Source organism: Mastomys coucha, unplaced genomic scaffold (assembly GCF_008632895.1).
Source record: "Mastomys coucha isolate ucsf_1 unplaced genomic scaffold, UCSF_Mcou_1 pScaffold18, whole genome shotgun sequence".
Taxonomy (NCBI): Eukaryota; Metazoa; Chordata; class Mammalia; order Rodentia; family Muridae; genus Mastomys; species Mastomys coucha.
In genome coordinates this window covers 73,850,082-73,868,683 of record NW_022196900.1, presented here as the reverse complement: position 1 = coordinate 73,868,683, position 18,602 = coordinate 73,850,082, and the positions used below count along the sequence as shown (strand labels likewise).

The 18,602-nt window shown below is 42.4% G+C and overlaps 1 protein-coding gene across 12 annotated transcripts in view; it reads left to right on the top strand.

Moving 5' to 3' along the window:
* Mast2 (microtubule associated serine/threonine kinase 2) overlaps positions 1-18,602 on the top strand; it is a 144,908-nt gene that overhangs the window by 119,223 nt on the left and 7,083 nt on the right. For all 12 annotated transcript variants that reach the window (XM_031378275.1, XM_031378272.1, XM_031378274.1 and 9 more), the window contains 10 exons: positions 1,435-1,513; positions 4,139-4,293; positions 5,690-5,765; positions 9,845-10,054; positions 12,269-12,370; positions 14,656-14,788; positions 15,549-15,610; positions 16,065-16,150; positions 16,582-16,790; positions 17,655-17,793. In XM_031378275.1, coding sequence (XP_031234135.1) covers positions 1,435-1,513; positions 4,139-4,293; positions 5,690-5,765; positions 9,845-10,054; positions 12,269-12,370; positions 14,656-14,788; positions 15,549-15,610; positions 16,065-16,150; positions 16,582-16,790; positions 17,655-17,793 — 1,251 coding nt within the window. The remainder of the gene's footprint in view (positions 1-1,434; positions 1,514-4,138; positions 4,294-5,689; positions 5,766-9,844; positions 10,055-12,268; positions 12,371-14,655; positions 14,789-15,548; positions 15,611-16,064; positions 16,151-16,581; positions 16,791-17,654; positions 17,794-18,602) is intronic.

Below are 18,602 nucleotides of genomic sequence, written 5' to 3'. Positions count from 1 at the left end.
TTTTTTGGTTTTTGGTTTTTGGTTTTTGGTTTTTGCCTCCCAAGTGCTGGGAGTAAAGGCCTGCGCCACCACTGCCTGGCTGTACATCCTTTTTAAAAGCTCTTCCTTAGGCCAGTTGATTGACAGAAAGAAGTAGACAATGTTTGAGTCTGAAGTGAATATCAGTCAATAGCAAATAGTAACAGGCTCCTTGGGATTTATTAGTACACGTAAGTTGGCTTCAAGAATATTTGTCAAAGAGCAGCAATAACCTTGTGAAAAATAGTGAACTGACTTGTCTGTTTATGACTTTGGAGAAGGCTTTCTGCTGTTTTCAAAAGGATTCCCCTAAAGCTCAACACAGAACCACAGTTCTTTGCTTTTCTGTCCTGGAGAAAGCTTAAGCAGCAAGTTTTTGAGCTGAAGCATTTATAACATGGACTTGTAATTATTTGTCTGGGTGATGGGATGTGGCATAAAGTATTCTTTTTTATGCTGTTTATGCTGTTGAACAGTCCATGGGCTTGTTCTCTGTTTCAGAAATAGTTAGGTATCTCCTAAATAAAAAAATCACAAAGTAGGCCCCACACAGCTAGCTATCTCCTGTCATAAGTCCCTGGAGTCAGACTCAGGTCATCAAGCCTGGTGACAGTCACCTTTGCCTGATGAGTCATCTCACAAACCATGTAACATACGTTCCTTTTAAAATTGTTGTTGTTGAAACAGAGCTCACTTTATACCCAGGTTGGCATGGAACTTGCTTTGTAGACAAGGCTGCCTTCTGACTCACAGAGATCTTCCTGCCTCTGCCTCCAATGTGCTTGCATTAAAGGTGTGTGCCACCATGCCCAGCTTTTGAGAGAAAAAAAAAAAAAGAATTTTTTGTGGGCTATCAAGATGGTTCAGCAGGTGTGGGTGCCTATTGCCATACCCGATGCCCTAAGCTTAGTCCTTGAGTCCCACATGATAGGAAGAGAGACCCTATTCCTGCACATTTCCCTTGCTCCCATATGCATACTGTGTCGTATAGGTACCTTCACAGATATGTGCGTGCGTGCGTGGATGCAGCTGTGATGGTCAGAGGGCCACTTGTAGGATCTTCTTCCAGTATATGGGTACAGGGTTCACACTTGGATCGTTAGACTTGGTGGCAAGCACCTTTACCTACTGAGCCATCTGACTTATCTATAACCAGTGCTCTTATTCAAGGTCATAGTCTCTTGTGGTGTTGGTAGCTATCTCTGAAATAAAAATCACACAATAGGCCCCACACAGTAGAGAGTGTGAGAACTCATGCAAGACAGACAATATCTTGTGTTGTGAGACAGTGAATTAACTGCCTAAAAGTATTAATGGACGCAAGCAGGCAGGCCCTGAAGCTCAGAGTATGACCCTATAGGAATTTCATAATATTCTCTCTCTCTCTCTTCTCTCTCTTTTTTTTTTTAAATGTAGAACTGATGGACGGCGCTGGTCTTTGGCCTCATTGCCTTCTTCAGGCTATGGAACCAACACTCCTAGCTCCACAGTCTCTGTAAGTAGCCATAGCTGTAACCTTATGTGGTGGTTTGAATTGTGGCACTAGTAGGAGGTGTAGCCTTGTTGGAAGAGGTGTGGCCTTGCAGGAGGAAGTGTATCACTAGGGGTAGGCTTTGTGGTATCAGTAGCTCAGTCTTCCTTCTGCTGCCTGAGGATCACGTTGTACAACTCTAAGCTCCTTCCTCAGTACCATGTGTAATTACATGCCATGCTTCCTGGCAGAACGATAATGGACTAAACTTTGAACTGTAAGCCCGCCCCAGTTGAATGTTTTCCTTTATCAGAGTTGTCCTGGTCATGGTGTCTCTTCACAGCACTAGAAACCCCTACTAAGACACCATATTTTCTTCATTTTGTAAGTATTTTCTTACAGATAATTGTTCTCCATTCAGTCCTGTAATTTCTTCCAAACTCAATGTGTTTTCTTGAGGATAAGAGGATTTTTTTTATTTTTATTTTTTGAGGGAAAAAGACTTGGTAACTTTCACAGCCATAATTATAAGGCCTTTAGAAGGATTATCCGGTTCTCCCCTAGTTCCTCCTGGTAAACTCAGAAAAAAGCTTTCTCTGCCAGTGAGATGAGATGGGGAGCTCCCAAGCATGGTTCCCTGCCTCCCTCAACCTTATTTCTAGGATTCCAATAGAGAGTTCATCACTTTTCCCATGTTCCCAAGGCTCCGTACCCTTCATCATTGTTACAACCTGCCAAAGACTTAAACAAAAGGGAAGAGTAGTTATTTGCTGCTTGTTTTGTCAACAGAAGGGTGGGCCTTTCTCTGAACGTGTATTTTAGGGAGAGTTTCAGTTTTTGGACAGTAGATCCATCTGATACACTTATTGTGCGTATGTATAATTACTTCTGAAATGCATCCTCCATTGGAGCATCAAAGCTGGAATCATAAAGCCGACAAACATTGTTGGCAAAGGACCAAGTAACAGATTTGTAAAGTATAAACTTGATGAGCCATCCCCATTTCTTCTATCAGTCTTCAGGTCTTCTCTGCTCAATTTATCTATAGTCATAAATCACAAGCAAGAAAAAGTACTTTAGTTCTTCCATTGGCCTATAAAACACTATTAGTCCAGAGGTCTTACTGGTCTTTGGCAGTTAAGCTTAAGTTTTTTCCCTAATAAACATTCCTTTTCCCATAATCCTTTACTCAGACAAGTGTTATTTTTTAAACCCTAAAGGAGAGTCATATTTATGTATCTTTCTGTGTCTACGTATATAACACATAAGTATTACTGTACAGCAAATTTTAATAGACTCATCCTACATACTCTCCCTACCCACGCTTTGAGACAGCTCACCATGCATTATTCTAGGCCTCAAACATTTTTAGCCTCCTAAGTACTGTAATTACAAACATCCTACTGCACCTAGCTATTAAAATACTGTAAAATACCACCAGTTCTGCATGCTGTAACTCACTTTGCCCACTAGTTTCATATTAGCCTTAGTTGAATGAATATTCTGTTTGCAACTTAGATACAAATCAATAAGAACCCTATGAAAACCACAGTAGCTGTTTTCAACTCCATTCATTAGGGGCTGGAGAGATGGCCAGGCTTTAAGAGGACTTACTACTCTCTTGCAGAGGATTTGAGTTCATTTTTCAGAGTCCACATGGCAGTGCACAGCTGCCTATAATTTCAATTTCCAGGGGATCCAACACCCTCTTTTGGCCTCTGTGAACTCAATGAACACATGTGTTGCATACATATATACACACAAAAATACACGTGCACACACACAGTCACACATGTGAAATAAATTTTTTAAGCTTTGTGCATTATAACATATAAGACAGGTTTGTACTATTTTACTATTGAGCCAGACTGAGCTCATTTCTCATTGGATGATCCTACAACAGTGGTTCCCTTTGTTGGTACTTAAGCTCTAATACTAAATAGATTTAGATAGTTAAACCCCAAGGCCTTGATTGATTGGTATGTGATGGGCCTGTAGTGTCTGTAGTGTCTGACTTCCCTGCTCTTTGGGGACAGTCTTACCAAGCAAATTAAGAATCTGGAGTCCTGGGATTTTATGGTTTGCCACAGAGTGACTACAACTATGAGATTCTCACTATAGCACCAGCTTGCTCCCTCATATTGTCTCCTGTAATTGGTGGGCCCTGTTGAGAACTTGAGATTGCTTTTCAAACCAGGTCTGATGTTTAAGTCTAGATCTAAAAGCAGTTGCCTTTCCTGCTGGATCTTCTTGTCTTGTCGTATCCCTGGCATCCCACCATAATCTTCCTAATCTTGGCAAAATTGTTTCTTCTCTGCATAAGAAAACTAAAAGGAGACATTGCTGAGATGGCGCTCTCAGGGTCATGAAACTGAAAACAAGGGGATGCACTTGATCAGACCTGGACTATTTACGGAACTAGAAAACATCGTTGATTGCTGTTCCAACTAGCTGGAAGCTTTATTGAGTGAAGGCAAAGAGTTTGTGTCAAAGAATCTGCTTTATACTCACCTAGCTTATATGGTTACTGAGATTTGAACTCTGGGCATTATGATGGTGTCATAAGCACTCTTAACCACCAAGCTGTTTCTCAAGATCCTTTGCATGTGTCTTTAATGCTGGTGGGTTTTGTTTTTTTTTTTTTTCCAGTCATCATGTTCCTCACAAGAAAAGCTTCATCAGTTACCTTTCCAGCCGACAGCTGATGAGCTACACTTTCTGACAAAGCATTTTAGCACAGAGAATGTACCAGACGAGGAGGGACGTCAGTCCCCAGCCATGCGGCCCCGTTCCCGCAGCCTCAGGTAAGGAATACTCCTACCAACTGCCCTAGAACCTGTGGGCCCAGCTTATTTGCATGGCACGGGGCTCAGAGTCGAGATGCTAAGTGCTTTGGATTGTGCAGTCAACTCATTTCTGTCACAACTGTGTCCCTTTGCTGTTGCAGTACAGTTAACTTCCTTGGGAAACTTCCTTAGGATCTTTATTTACACAAACTATCCACAAACCATACTTTGCTGACTCCTGTTCAAAAACAACCAAAGCTTGAGTGAGTACAGTAACACCCAACTGTTTTGGCTTCAAGGGCAAAGTAGCTGGCTCTTTTTTACCTCCAGACTCCAAAATGAGCATGGTTTTAATGACCTACTCAGCTTTCCTTGGGTTCCTGGGAAGGGATGAATTAGTTAAAGTACAGGATGGAATTCCAGAGGTCCTGTACCTCCCAGGAAGAATCCCCCAGGTAATGTTGGTACTGGGAGTGACAAGGAGTCATTGGTCAGGCCTCAAAGGCATGATTCAGACTGAGATTGATGAAAATGTGACTGGGGCTTCACAGTGAAGGGCGAGGAGTACGTGAGAGTGCGGATCCCAGGCAGTTCATACAGGAGCACCTCCACCATGGTGGTCTCACAATTCTTGTGGATCAGAGGTCCCTTTTAAGTCAGGTGAGATTGAGAGGACTGTAGGAACATTAGGGGAAGTCCCTAAATAAATCAAGACCAAACGCAGTTCTAAGTCTAACCTAGCTGATAGCTAAGATCTTGAGTTTGGTTCTAAACTGGGTATTCAACTGTTTGACTCAAGATTTCAAATGTTTAAGGAGATATGATCCACAGTGTTCCAGATGAAAAGATAGAGTTTACTATGAAAAATAATAAAAAGACTGAAAAATTACTATCAATCTACAGTTAAAACTTAGAACTCATTTTGGCTTTTGTATCCTCTAGGTGACAGTCAAGGTAGCCCATTGACTGTGACTTGTTTTAGAAATGAAAATAGATATATACAGTCTTTCTTTAGTTCCTTGATTGATTTGATTCCTAGGACACGTTGGGGTAGACTATTTTTCACTAACCAAATCTATAAGAACAGAATCATTTTCTGGGAAGGTTATCCTAGGGAAGCCAGCAGTAGGTTGACTGTCAAGTAGATTCCCCTCTTTTCAGCCGTGGCAGAGAGTTGTGTGAAAGCTACACTTCTTGCAGCAAGGTAGCTTATTTTAACATTGTACCATTTTAAAACTATAAACAAATATTCTAGGACCTCTGAGAATAAAGAAAGCCTGAAACTTGGCTTTCATGAATGTAGAAATGTGTGAGATACTGAAGAGAACTGGGCTCAGGGGCTCCGAGGATGGCCATATTTCTCCTTGAATTTTCTGTGGCACTAAAATAACATGATTCTTTTTCTCTTATTCAGTCCTGGACGGTCCCCAGTTTCCTTTGACAGTGAAATAATAATGATGAATCATGTGTACAAAGAAAGATTCCCCAAGGTAAGGATTTGTTTTAAAGGAGAAAATAATATCCCAGAATGACTATCTATAGCCAGGCCAGTACAAGGACTCCGGAGTGAGAGGGTCAAGTGCAGAGGTAACCAGAAAGATCACTAGCTTTAAAAGTATCTAGAGGATCTAGAAGGAGCAGGACAAAAGAAGCAAAGGTTCTGTTTCTCCACTCGAGATCAAGAGATGAGTGGGAGAAAATATTGTATCATGTCTTAAAGAAGAAGACATGGATTCTTACTGTAGAAGGCTGGATTCTTACTATACACATTGCTTTCACAACTCAGGGTTGTCTCTAGCCTCCTCCTCTTCCCTTGGACAGGATTTGCCCTCTGGTCACATCTTCATTTGATACAGATTTCTTAAGTAGCTCCCAGAACTTGCACAGCCAGAGGGGTGCTCAGCTTGTAGAAGAAGCCACCAAGAGAACAAGTCCAGAGGCAGGAGCCCTAGAGTTGCTTCCTAAAATATGTATTTTCCTTTTCAAACTGAGAGGGAAGATTGATACTATCCCAATATAGCTGGGAGGTAAAATTCACACTTTTGCTATGAGCCTTTTGTCTTTGACAGTGGCACAGGAGTTTTGCCTGTCTCCCTGCCCTTGACCTTTCCTCCTTTATTTTTTAAAATTGGGTGGTTTGTGATTTTTGTTGTTGAGGGTTTTGTTTATCTGTTATGTCTTTTGAGTCAGTCTCACTTTGTAGCTGGAACTGTTACGGCTAGCCTCAAACTCAGTCCTATCCCAGTCTTGTGAATGCTGGGATTATACACCCACAACCACAGGTGAGAATTTGCAGTTCTTACAAAGAGCAATCTGCTATGCACTCATACTTGGCCTTCTGAGGGTAGGTTGTTCCTGCAGAAAGCAATCAGGGCTCTCTAGAGTAACAGAACTTACAAGATGAATTCTCTCTATATATAAATGGTATTTTATTTTCTTCTTTTTTTTAAGATTTACACTGTTGCCGGGCAGTGGTAGTGCATGCCTTTAATCCCAGCACTTGGGAGGCAGGAACAGGCAGATTTCTGAGTTCAAGGCCAGCGTGGTTCACACAGTGAGTTCTAGGTCAGCCAGGGCTATACAGAGAACCCCTGTCTCGAAAAAGCAAAAAAACAAAAACAAAACAAAGATTTACACTGTTGCTGTCTTCAAACACACCAGAAGAGGGCATTGGATGCCATTACAGATGGTTGTGATCCACCATGTTGGGGCTGGGAATTGAACTCAGGACTTCTTGAGGAACAGTCAGTGCTCTTAAGCACTGGGCCATCTCTCCAGCCCCTAGAAATGGTATTTATTAGAATGACTTCCAGGGCTGTGGTCCAGCTAATCCAATATTGGGTGCCTATGATCAGAAAGTCCAAAATTCGAGTAATTGTTCAGTCTACGAAGCTGGATGTTTTAGCTAGTCTTCAGTATACACCAGAATCCCAAAGAAGTAGGCTCTAGTGCCAGTGAAGGAATAGATTTGCTATCAAGGACAAGAACAAGCAGGCAAAATGAGATGTCTTTTATCTAGTATTCCAGCAGAAGGTATGGTCTGGATTAAACTACGGTAGGTCTTCCCACCTCAAGAGTCTGGATGAAAGATGTGTCTTCCTACCTCAGAGATCCAGGTTAGAAATAAGTCTTCCCACGTCAAATGATTTAATTAAGCAAAAATTCCTCACAGGTGTGCCCAGCCATTTTGGGGTTTTAATTAATTGTAGATGTAGTCAAGATGGCAACGAAAATAACCGTGACAAGCCCTGAGAGACAACAGGAGACTGACATGATGGGCCTCCTTCATCCTCTCTCTGTCCAGGCCTCCCTGAGCAATCTATCTGTTCCTATTTGTGGTATGTGCTTCCTGCTGCTCTTGGACATCTTTTCTTAAACTGTACATACACTCTTCTTGCATACACATGACAGCTGAGGAAAATGACGAAAATGCTCTGTGCTTTTCTTTCTTGACACATACCAGTGAAGTCGTGTAACGAGGACCTAGACTGACTGCATTAATCTTTGCCCCATTTATCAGCTGTGTGTATTATCACAGCTGATAATCTAATAATCTAATTCTAGATAGATTATTTGATTTCCTGGAGCTTCATTGACAACTCATAATAATAGAATTCTATTATAGTCTGTCTCATATGGGGATCAGCGGTTGCTGGGAGAACACTGGTTTTCTATCAGTTTGCTGGACATGAGAAGTACGAGTAACTATTAGCTATTAGTTTGTTTAATCTTTTCTCTCAATACCACATTGTAGCCTTGAAGTAGACACAAGAATAAGAGCAAAGAAAGGGCAAAAAAACAGCTAGGAAGTCATGTTTTACTTTATAATGAAGTTCTATAGTGTGCAGTGTTGTGAAATGTATCTTGCATGTCTTCGTTCTCTATGTGCAGAGATGTGTATTATTAACATCTAGTGTGATGTGTTGGTATTTATAGGCATTTCTGTGTCTTTCATCTAAGATAGGCTTTAGAGAAGATGTGGTAAGATTTCTTTCCTGGGGCTGGAGAGATGGCTCAGCGGTTAAGAGCACTGACTGCTTGCTCTTCTGAAGGTCTTGAGTTCAAATCCCAGCAACCACATGGTGGCTCACAACCATCCGTAATGGGATCTGATGCCCTCTTCTGGTGTGCCTGAAGACAGCTACAGTGTACTTAGATATAATAATAAATAAATCTTTAGAACAGAGCGACCAGAGGGCCTGACTTCAAACTCCCAGCAACCACATGATGAAGTATAGCTACAGTATACTTATATATACATAAAATAAATACATAATTTTTTTTTTAAAAAAAGATTTCTGGGCTGGAGAGATGGCTCAGCGGGGAAAAGCACTGACTGCTCTTCGGAAGGTCATGAGTTCAAATCCCAGCAACCACATGGTGGCTCACAACCACCCGTAATGAGATCTGATGCCCTCTTCTGGTGTGTCTGAAGACAGCTACAGTGTACTTACATATAATAAATAAATAAATCTTTAAAAAAAAAAAGATTTCTTTCCTTCTTTCCCTGTTTCTGTCCTTTTTTTAAAAAAAGTCCCTCTGCACACTTATAAACATACTTTTGTGTCAACATATTAGGATACAGAATTTTTTTATTTTTTTATTTTTTTTTATTTTTTTTTTATTTATTTTTTTTGCTTTTTTGAGACAGGGTTTCTCTATATAGTCCTGGCTGTCCTGGAACTCACTCTGTAGAACAGGCTGGCCTCAAACGCAGAAATCCACCTGCCTCTGCCTCCCAAGTGCTGGGATTAAAGGCGTGCACCACCACTGCCCGGCTAGGATATAGAAGTTGACACCTAGTGACAAAGAGAAGTTAAAGTCTGAGAGAAGCAATTGCTAATTTGTTCACTAGTGTATGTTTGTCAGTTTTCACATGGCTGTACAGTTAGAAGCCCAAGAGAGCCCTGAGCCAGATCTCCATTCTGCTCTTCTGGGGATCTAGACCGGGGTCATGTTGCAATCCAAAGCCCTCCATCCCAACTTACCTCCCAAGATCAGGCAGGGTCATACCTTTGATACATGTTCTCTGAGCACCTCTTGTATCCAGTGTGAATTTATGTTAAATATGAGAACCCTGTGATAATGAAACCTTCTGACTTGCCAGAATGTCTTTCACATAGAAAGGTTCAGAAACCAATATCATCTATGCACTGACTTGTCTAGTCATGAAACCAAGTTAGACCCCCAGAGGAAAGAGAGCCTTTGTTTCCTAGCAAACAAGAGACTTGCCTGAGGAATCATGATGCTTAGGTGAGATGAAGAGCCACAGGAACTTGTAAAGAAGGGCCCCCCCAAAAGAATGGTGTAACAAAGGCATGATATATGGCCAGTCAGAGACCACCAAAAATTGTGCAGTATAGGATATGGCAGGAAACAGGCAACAAGGTGATAGAGGGCCTTGAATCCAGGCCTGGGCTGTCTCCTCATGAGCTCCCTTCATGCCTTCAGTCAGTAAATTTCCTAGTGTCACATGAGAAAGTTAGGCACACAGAGATGCCATCCTTCAGAATTTGCTGCAGCTAAGCTGGGACAAAAAGAGAATTATTTACTTTTCTTTTATCTCCAGGCCACTGCACAAATGGAAGAGCGACTAGCTGAATTCATTTCCTGTAATACTCCAGATAGTGTGTTGCCCTTGGCAGATGGAGCACTAAGCTTTATTCATCATCAGGTGATTGAGATGGCCCGAGACTGCCTGGATAAATCTCGGAGTGGCCTCATTACATCACACTATTTCTATGAGCTTCAAGAGAATTTGGAAAAGCTTCTGCAAGATGTAAGTGTGTTGACGAGGAATGGAATGAAACTTCCACAGGTAATCTCAGGAGTTCGCAATGGACTTACTCTCCCCAGCTGCTGGCCTCTATCAGGTCTCCTTGCCAGTGTGTAGCAGTTTCCATATTTGGTACTGATGAGCTGATATCTTCCCCATGACCTCTCCATCACTAAGAGAAGCCTGCTTGATTTCAGAGGAACTCAGTTTTGTGAATGGTTTTCTAGAGCCAAAGCTGTATTACTCTGTCTGAGACTCCACCATGGGTAGTGCTTAATTCCAGCATTATTATATGTAGGTATTTGACTTTACAAAAGCAAAAAATCACATAGAGGTTCACCATACATACTGGCCCACACCTTGAATCCTAACTTTTGGGCAGGTGAGGCAGATCCCAGTGAACCCGTCTGGTCTATATAGTGAATACCAAGCCAGTCTGGACTAAATGTAATGAGATCCTATTTCAAAACAAACATGATGATGATAATAATAATAGTAACAACAACAATAATAATACAAAATACAGTAGTGGGTATATGGACTATCTTTTACTGAAAATCATTTGTTTAACCACAGTTTACTAACTATCCTCAACCCAGAGGACCTGGGTTCAGTCCCTGTACCCACGTAGTGGCTCACAACAGGCTCTAAATGAATTTGACATCCCTGAGAAAGCTGGAGAGAGGACTCACTGATTGAGCATGTACTGCTTTTGCAGAGAACTTGTGTGGTTCCCAGCAACCACAACTGCCTCCAGCTTATCTGACACCCTCTTCTGGCCTCTGCAAGAACCTACAGTCATGTGCACATACAAACCTATACACATAAATAAAGAGAAAATTTTAAGTCTCTGAAAAACAAAAGACAGAATAATTCAGAGATAACAAAAACCAGAGATTTCACTAAATCCTTCAGCACTGCCTTCCTCAGCCTCTCATTCTCTTTGCTGTCTGCCAACTTCTCAGGTTGGATGAGCACATGCTTCTCAGCATTAACACATGTGAGTTAACCCAAGTGCTTCATGCCTCTAACATAGTCCAGCACCGCTGTCTCCTAGACTCCTCTCAGGAGTAGTAGTGATGGAACTGAGGGTCTGGTGCTAATGTTCAAACAAGGACTTCAGTGTGGCTCTAGAAAGAGCAGGGATCTCAGGAAGCAGCTGATTTCAAGACAGATGATTCAAACTGATCATAATTACTGCTTTCAAATACTCAAAGTCTAGCAGATCAGTCTCTGTACTCATGAAGATGTAAGGTAGGTGGTAGTTACAGTGAGAAAATTTTCTTTAAATATGTTTAAAAAGTAATTCTCTCTATAAAAATTCTTCCTCTGATTTCAAAATGGATACTTAATTATACATTTTATATAAGAGCAACTTGCGGGCCGGAGCAAGCAGGCCGGCAGAGGTCCTGAGTTCAACAGCAGCCACACACATGATGATTCATGGCCATCTGTACAGCTACAGTGTACTCATACACATAAAATAAATAAAATAAATCTTTTAAAAAAAAAACAAAAATGAAGTTCTGGAGTTGGTAAGATGAGCCCATCAGGTAAAGGTACTTGCCACCAAGCCTTATGACCTAAGTTTTATCCCTGAGACCTACACAATAACATGCACACATGTACACCGTGGCATGAGCATGTACACAAAATAGATGAATAAAAATGTATTCACCTAGTTTGTATAAGGCTGTAGTAATTGTTGGTATCAGGGGGTAGAGATTTCTAACCAAGAAACAAAACATGACTGGATATGGTGGCACACACCTAATAATCCTAGAACTCAGGAGGCTGAGGCCTGCCTAAGCTACATAGTAAGACTCTTAAAAGAAGAGAAAATGTCAAGGGGCTAGGAGTACGGTTAGTGAGTAGAGTGGCTGCCACATAAGCATGAGAACCTGAGTTTGGATTCCCAGTTCCCATGTAATAAACCAGATGTTTCTCTAACCCTTTAGGAGAGGGAGGGATCCCCTGTAGGTCACCTGTTAGCCTTTATAGCCAGTCAGTGAATGACAGGTGCATTGAGAGACCCTGTCCTAAAAAATATGTTTGAAGCTGGCCCTGGTGGAATGGGCACAGAGAGCTGTTCCTGGGCTGTTGACTCTTCAACATATACTTCCAAGTTTCATTCTGTGGTCAGCTCTGTACAGTTTGGTCCATTTTAACTCAACCACATTAGGAAAATTGTTTAAGCAACCTTTCTCTTGTGTATAGGCTCACGAACGCTCAGAAAGCTCAGATGTAGCCTTCGTGATACAACTAGTAAAAAAGTTGATGATCATCATTGCCCGCCCAGCTCGCCTCCTGGAGTGCCTGGTAAGTCAACAGAGAAGGTTGGATGTGCAGGCAGGCAGGGATTAGAGGATATAGAGGAAGTACCTTGTCAAAAACTGGCAGAACAATTAACATTTCTGTTGATAAATTGTTTATTTAAATATGATTTGCAAGCCCTTGGGGGACTGGTTGTAATTAATATTAGTCTGGCCTAGCCTCATGCTAAATCAGCTCCCTGCTCAAGTCATGGGAACCTTCAGGGTTAAAGAGCATAAGAGGAGCCTGGGTCAATTGAGTTGGCATGAGTCCTTCATCTAGTCTTTCAGGTATACATCACTAAACACCTACCTCGTTTTGGACCCTCAGGGTCCTAATCTTAAAAGCTTCCTGTGCCATAAGCAAATATAAGGCATGCAGATATGTGAATGAGGATCATATTGTGAGAAGAGTCACACAGCTGATCAGTACAGGGTGAAGTGGGAACCTGGTGAAGAAATCTTCTCTGTTCTTGCAATGAACATGAGTGAAGGGCCCTTGGAAAACAGGGAGTTTATTCAGTGACTTGGAGGTTAAGTACAAATTGGCCAGTGGAGGGCCATGAACACAGTAGTGAGTAGAGCTACATGGAGAACATTAGGCTATTTGGAGCTGCCAAAAAATGCTAGAATGTTAACACAGTCAGATACATTTTGTTATTTGAAACAAGATCTCGGGTAACACCCCCTCCCCCTGGCCTCAGATTCAGTATGTAGCTGAGGCTATTCAGTATGTAGCTGAGGCTAGCTTTGAACTCCTCTTCCTCCTATCTCTACCTTCCAAGTACTAGGATTATAAGCATGTATCCACACCTAGCTTCTTAAATAATTGATATAAATACATACCTCTGGTCGGGCGGTGGTGGTGCACGCCTTTAATTCTAGCACTTGGGAGGCAGAGGCAGGTGGATTTCTGAGTTTGAGGCCAGCCTGGTCTACAGAGTGAGTTCCAGGACAGCCAGAGCTACACAGAGAAACCCTGCCTTGGAAAAAAACCAAACCAAACCAAACCAAACAAACAAAAAAGTACATACCTCTGAAGTATACAGACCATTGTGGGCTTTTTTGTTTTGGTTGGTTGGTTGGTTGGTTGGTTGGTTGGTTGGTTGGTTGGTTGGGGTTTTTTTGTTTTGTTTTGGTTTGGTTTGGTTTGGTTTTTTTTTTTTTTCTTTGGTTTTTCAAGACGGGGTTTCTCCGTGTAATCCTGGCTGTCCTGAAACTCAGTCTGTAGACCAGGCTGGCCTCAAACTCAGAAATCTGCCTCCTTCTGCCTCCCAAGTGCTGGGATTAAAGGCATGTGCCACCACTGCCCGGCCAGATCATTGTGTTTTAACAGATATTAAAATACAACTGTATAATCACTACATGGTTAAAATAATGTTTTTCCTCAAAAAGGTCTCTGTGCCCCTCTGTGCCTCCTCTCTTCCTCCCAGACAACTCTTCTCTGCTTTTGCTATTGCTACATTACCCTTTGTATTAATGATTTTGTTCTGCCTTCTTTCACTCCATACAATTTTGGGGTTTAGATTTATACATCAATACATTTATTTCTTAGTAAATATGCCATCAAAATCTTATGCTTGCCTGCATGTAGAAGACCCTAAAGTAATTTAATCCCTATGACTGCAAAAAGAAAGGCGGGAAGGGAAAGAGAGAGAAGGAAGGAAGGAAGCAGAAGGAGGAAAAGGATGAAGAAGGAAGAAGAGAAGGAAGAAAAGAAAGAAAGGAAGGAAGAAAGAGAGAGAAAGAAAATTCCTTTGATTCAACATGGGTGCTGAATTGAACAAGTCCCAGATGAACCAAGAGAATCAGCACAGGGACCTTAAGCATTTGTAAGAGGGGCAGGCAGAGTGGTGGGAACAAAGATATGAGGTGGATGTTCTACTAGCTGAAGACTGTTGAGAAAGAGGAAGTGTAATGCACTCTAGATCTTGTGAACTACAATTGAGTATGTGCCAGCAGTGCCCAAGACTAGTCACTTGAACATACCTGACAGTACCAGCTGACTGAAAGAACCTGACTTGGAAACAGGTGAATAGGCTAAACTGTCTTGAAGCCAAAAACTCTTCTCCTTATTACTAGGAAGTCTATACTATGCATAAGAAGTCATCTGGCAGTGAGCTATAAACCAGCTTTGTTCCTTGATATCATATTTCTGGATGTTTAGGGACCAGGGTATACCATCAAAAAGAAGTTTGATTTCTTTCCCTCTGGTATGTGCTTTAATGCCAAGAAAGGCCACAGCACTTGCTTGTATCTTTCCCCACTGACCACCTCTTTTCTCTGGCACAGGAGTTTGACCCTGAAGAATTTTATCACCTGTTAGAAGCAGCTGAGGGTCATGCCAAAGAGGGACATGGAATTAAATGTGACATTCCCCGCTACATCGTTAGCCAGCTGGGCCTCACACGGGATCCTCTAGAGGGTGAGCATGCTTCTTAGTGGCTATAAAGAAGAGATTAAGCCTAGACGTGGACATAACATAACCTCAGAGGTCTCAGGACCACAGGAGACACCCTATGCTCTCTACTATTTTACAGTCTTTCCTTTTGAATCAGTGTTCACATTTACCTACTCTGTCTTGTCCTAGCCACGCTTGCCTTGGTCCCAGCTAGGTTGGATTTAGAGCCTCAGATCAAACAAAGTCAATAAGGAAGGACCATAATTACATTTTAAAGATGATCACTCTTCTACATACTTCCCTCTCCTATTGGCCACTTTACAAACCTTCCTGTTTGGGGCTTGCTCAGTTCTGCTGTAGAGTTTTAGCTTTATGCTTTTGGAGTTCATGATGAGCCCCTGCATGAACAGTGGGCTTACTTGTCTTGCTTTGTAGTTGTTCCACTCCCCTCTGTTTGCTTCCCTGACCCAGTAAGTAAAATAGCCTTGATCTGAGGGATGAGTACTCGAAGCCTCCCTTAGCCCTATTATCCAGGAAATACCGCAAGCTGGAGAAAAGCTTTTCTAGACTATGCCAGACTTATTTATAAAGTCACAGCACTTGACTTTTTTCCCTGTCTGAAACCTGTGCCTTACTAAGGATAGAGCCACAGGACTAGGTTTGCATTTCAGGTAGATACAGTATTAATACCTATCCCACATGTACTTGTTGTATGATATGAGGATAGTACCAAAATGCCTACCACTGCTATGTAAATTTCTCTGATATCCTTGCATGTTTCTAGAAATGGCCCAGTTGAGCAGCTATGACAGTCCTGATACTCCGGAGACAGATGATTCAGTTGAGGTAAAGATCCTGAGAGTTCATGCCTCAATCTTGGAGTCTGAGCTCTGTGAGGCTCTATAAGTTTGCTTTAAAAGAATATTTGGGGGCTAGAGAGAGAGAGGTTGGTGGTTAAGAGTACTGCTGCTCTTCCAGAGGACCTGGGTTCAATTTCTAGCACCCACATTAGTGACTCAAAACTACCTGTAGCTCTAGTTCCAGGACATCTGGCACCCCCCTCTCAACTCCATGGACACCAGTCACACTTACATACATGTGGGCAAATACTCATTTACATAAAATAACATTAAATGTCTTTCAGGGGTCTTCTAAAGGGTGGGGAGTTGGTGCTGCCAACAGTAAGAAGTGGGGTTCCTGGGAAGGGATGGGCAGGCCTGGTACTATGACTGTACTACTTCACCAAGCATATATGCTCTGAAAAATATACCTGCTTCCTTCCTTTTCCTTTGTCTTCCAGGGTCGTGGGGCATCTCAGCCATCTCAAAAGACCCCCTCTGAAGAAGACTTTGAAACCATTAAGCTCATCAGCAATGGCGCCTATGGGTAAAGGCATAGGGTCAGATTGGGGCCAGGAATAGAGCAGAGTCAACCCTTGGTCTCTTCCTTCTAAAATTGTATGAGTCCCAGTCCTGTAGGCAAAAGATACCCTAAGGTAGACCTGCTCCCTCCTTGAATTTCTCCTGGAGTGTCAAGAGATCAGTTTCCTCTGGCATCCAAGCATTGATTCTTTGCCCAAGCAAGATTCCCACTTGTCTTGGTAGCACTCCGAGTTTTGGAAATACTGAGATATGGGTCCTCAGAACCTGGTCTTCCAGAAAAGTAAAAGAGTTAATTGGCATAGTAGCAGGCACACCCCAAGATCTTTGTTGTTCTATATACGTATATGGGATGTTGAAACAGCTTGGGGTTGTAGAGTGTACAGTTGAGGTGCTAAGAGCCTCTGGGAGCTGTTCTGGGCTGGCTGTCTTTCCCAGGGCCGTCTTTCTGGTGCGGCACAAGTCCACTCGGCAGCGCTTTGCTATGAAGAAGATTAATAAACAAAACCTAATTCTACGGAACCAGATCCAGCAAGCATTTGTGGAACGCGACATACTGACTTTTGCTGAAAACCCCTTTGTGGTCAGCATGTTCTGCTCCTTTGAGACCAAGCGTCACTTATGCATGGTGATGGAATACGTTGAAGGTACTGGGGAAAAGGTGGCTGTGTAGAAGACAAATTGCAGTCTGAGACTTAAGCCTGAAAAGAGGCCAGCTTCTTTGTAGTGAGGTTTCAGGCTCTAGTCTCCAAGACCTCTTTGTCATCGATTCCTGCTTAGGAACTCTGAGACCATTGGCCTCAGTGAGCTCATAACTCCAAGGTGAGAATGGTGCTTTTCCATCAAGGCACTCTGAGACTGATGTGGCAACCCAACATCTATAGTCTTCCCTGAAGTCTGAGGCACTCTCTGACAGGAACAGAGCTTTACATTAGTAGCCACAAGGCCCACTGTGGGCTCTGAGAAGATTGCATCAGATGTTCTCAGAATAGACTAGAAGAAAGAACAGCATTAGGCAGAGCTCTGCAGAGGGCATCAGCTGTGTAGTGGCCCTCCCTCTGACCCCTCACTCACTGTGTACAGCTCCAGGCATATTTTCCCGGAAGCTTAAAGCTGAACCTAAACAAAACCATGCTTTTACTTCATTGGGTAATTACTGGAAGAAAGGAAGTAGAACAAACAAATATTTTGGCAGATGCAGTCTTTGAATACATTATTCCCATCCTAAAAACTTAGTCTTATCCCAGCAAGTCATGATGAATGTATAAAGGCCTGGACTCCTTCCTTCTGTCTCCTAAATGATAGTCCTGAAAGCCACTGGCACACTGATTTCCTGCTTCCTATTACCTGTCTTGCACCCACGCTAGTAGCCAAAGGGCTGGAGTCCCAGGCTCCAGCATCAGGCTGTTCTGGGAGGCTATTTCCTTAGGTTCTACAAAGCCTAAGAACTGACTGGAGCAGGGTCCTGGATCATGATAGCTTTTTCTCATGGTAGCCTGGGCTCTTTATAGGGGGAGACTGTGCCACTCTGCTCAAGAACATCGGGGCCCTACCTGTGGACATGGTACGTCTGTACTTTGCAGAAACTGTGCTGGCTTTGGAATACTTACACAACTACGGCATCGTGCACCGTGACCTCAAGCCTGACAAGTATGCCCACTGTCTATTTCTATTGTTCAGGACTTCCTCCTTAAGTCTCTTGATAAGTGAGACAAATGCATGTTTGGATCATCTTAGAATGGCTACTAGGAACAGAAGAAACCAAGCAGAACAAAAGACTCAGCACATCTAATAGTGACTATAGAAAATTAGCTTTGAAATGCAGACCTGTGTCAGATGGCCACTGATACTTGTTAACTCCGAGTCAGTCTTTTAATTGAAGTTTTGAGCCTCAAATTCCTCTCTTCTGAAATGAAAACAGTGCATTTGCTCTACTGAGTATTCTAGAAATATACCCCCTTCCTTCTTTGGTGATGTTTATCAAAAGCAAGGTCTTATGCATGCTAGGGAAGTTCTCTACGACTTAACTACATCCTCAGTTCCAGAATAGTTTGGAGACAATCACAGGACTCAGTAGATCGCAGCACTTGTTTCTTGCTTAGATGATGAGCCAGGTAGGAAACCTGACTTTTAGATAGTTTGAATTCATGGCCTGGGCAGCTAGACAGAGCCCATTAAGGAAATCGGGACTATCAGAGATAGTAATTTGGGAATCACCTAGGATAGAGGGGAGGCAGGGTGAAGCCCTTAGCATCAAATAGAGTGGCCCAAGCAGAGTATGTAAAGAAGTCTCTGACTTCTGGTTTCTCCCTCCGAAGACATCCAAGGTCATGGAAAAAGATTTTACCAAAGATGTTCCTTCTCTCTCAGATGGATATTTTAAGTCCCTCAGCCTAGGGAGGGATTGTTGTACTCTAGCAGCTGCTCTAGGATGATTGATCTCAATCCTGGAGCAAGAC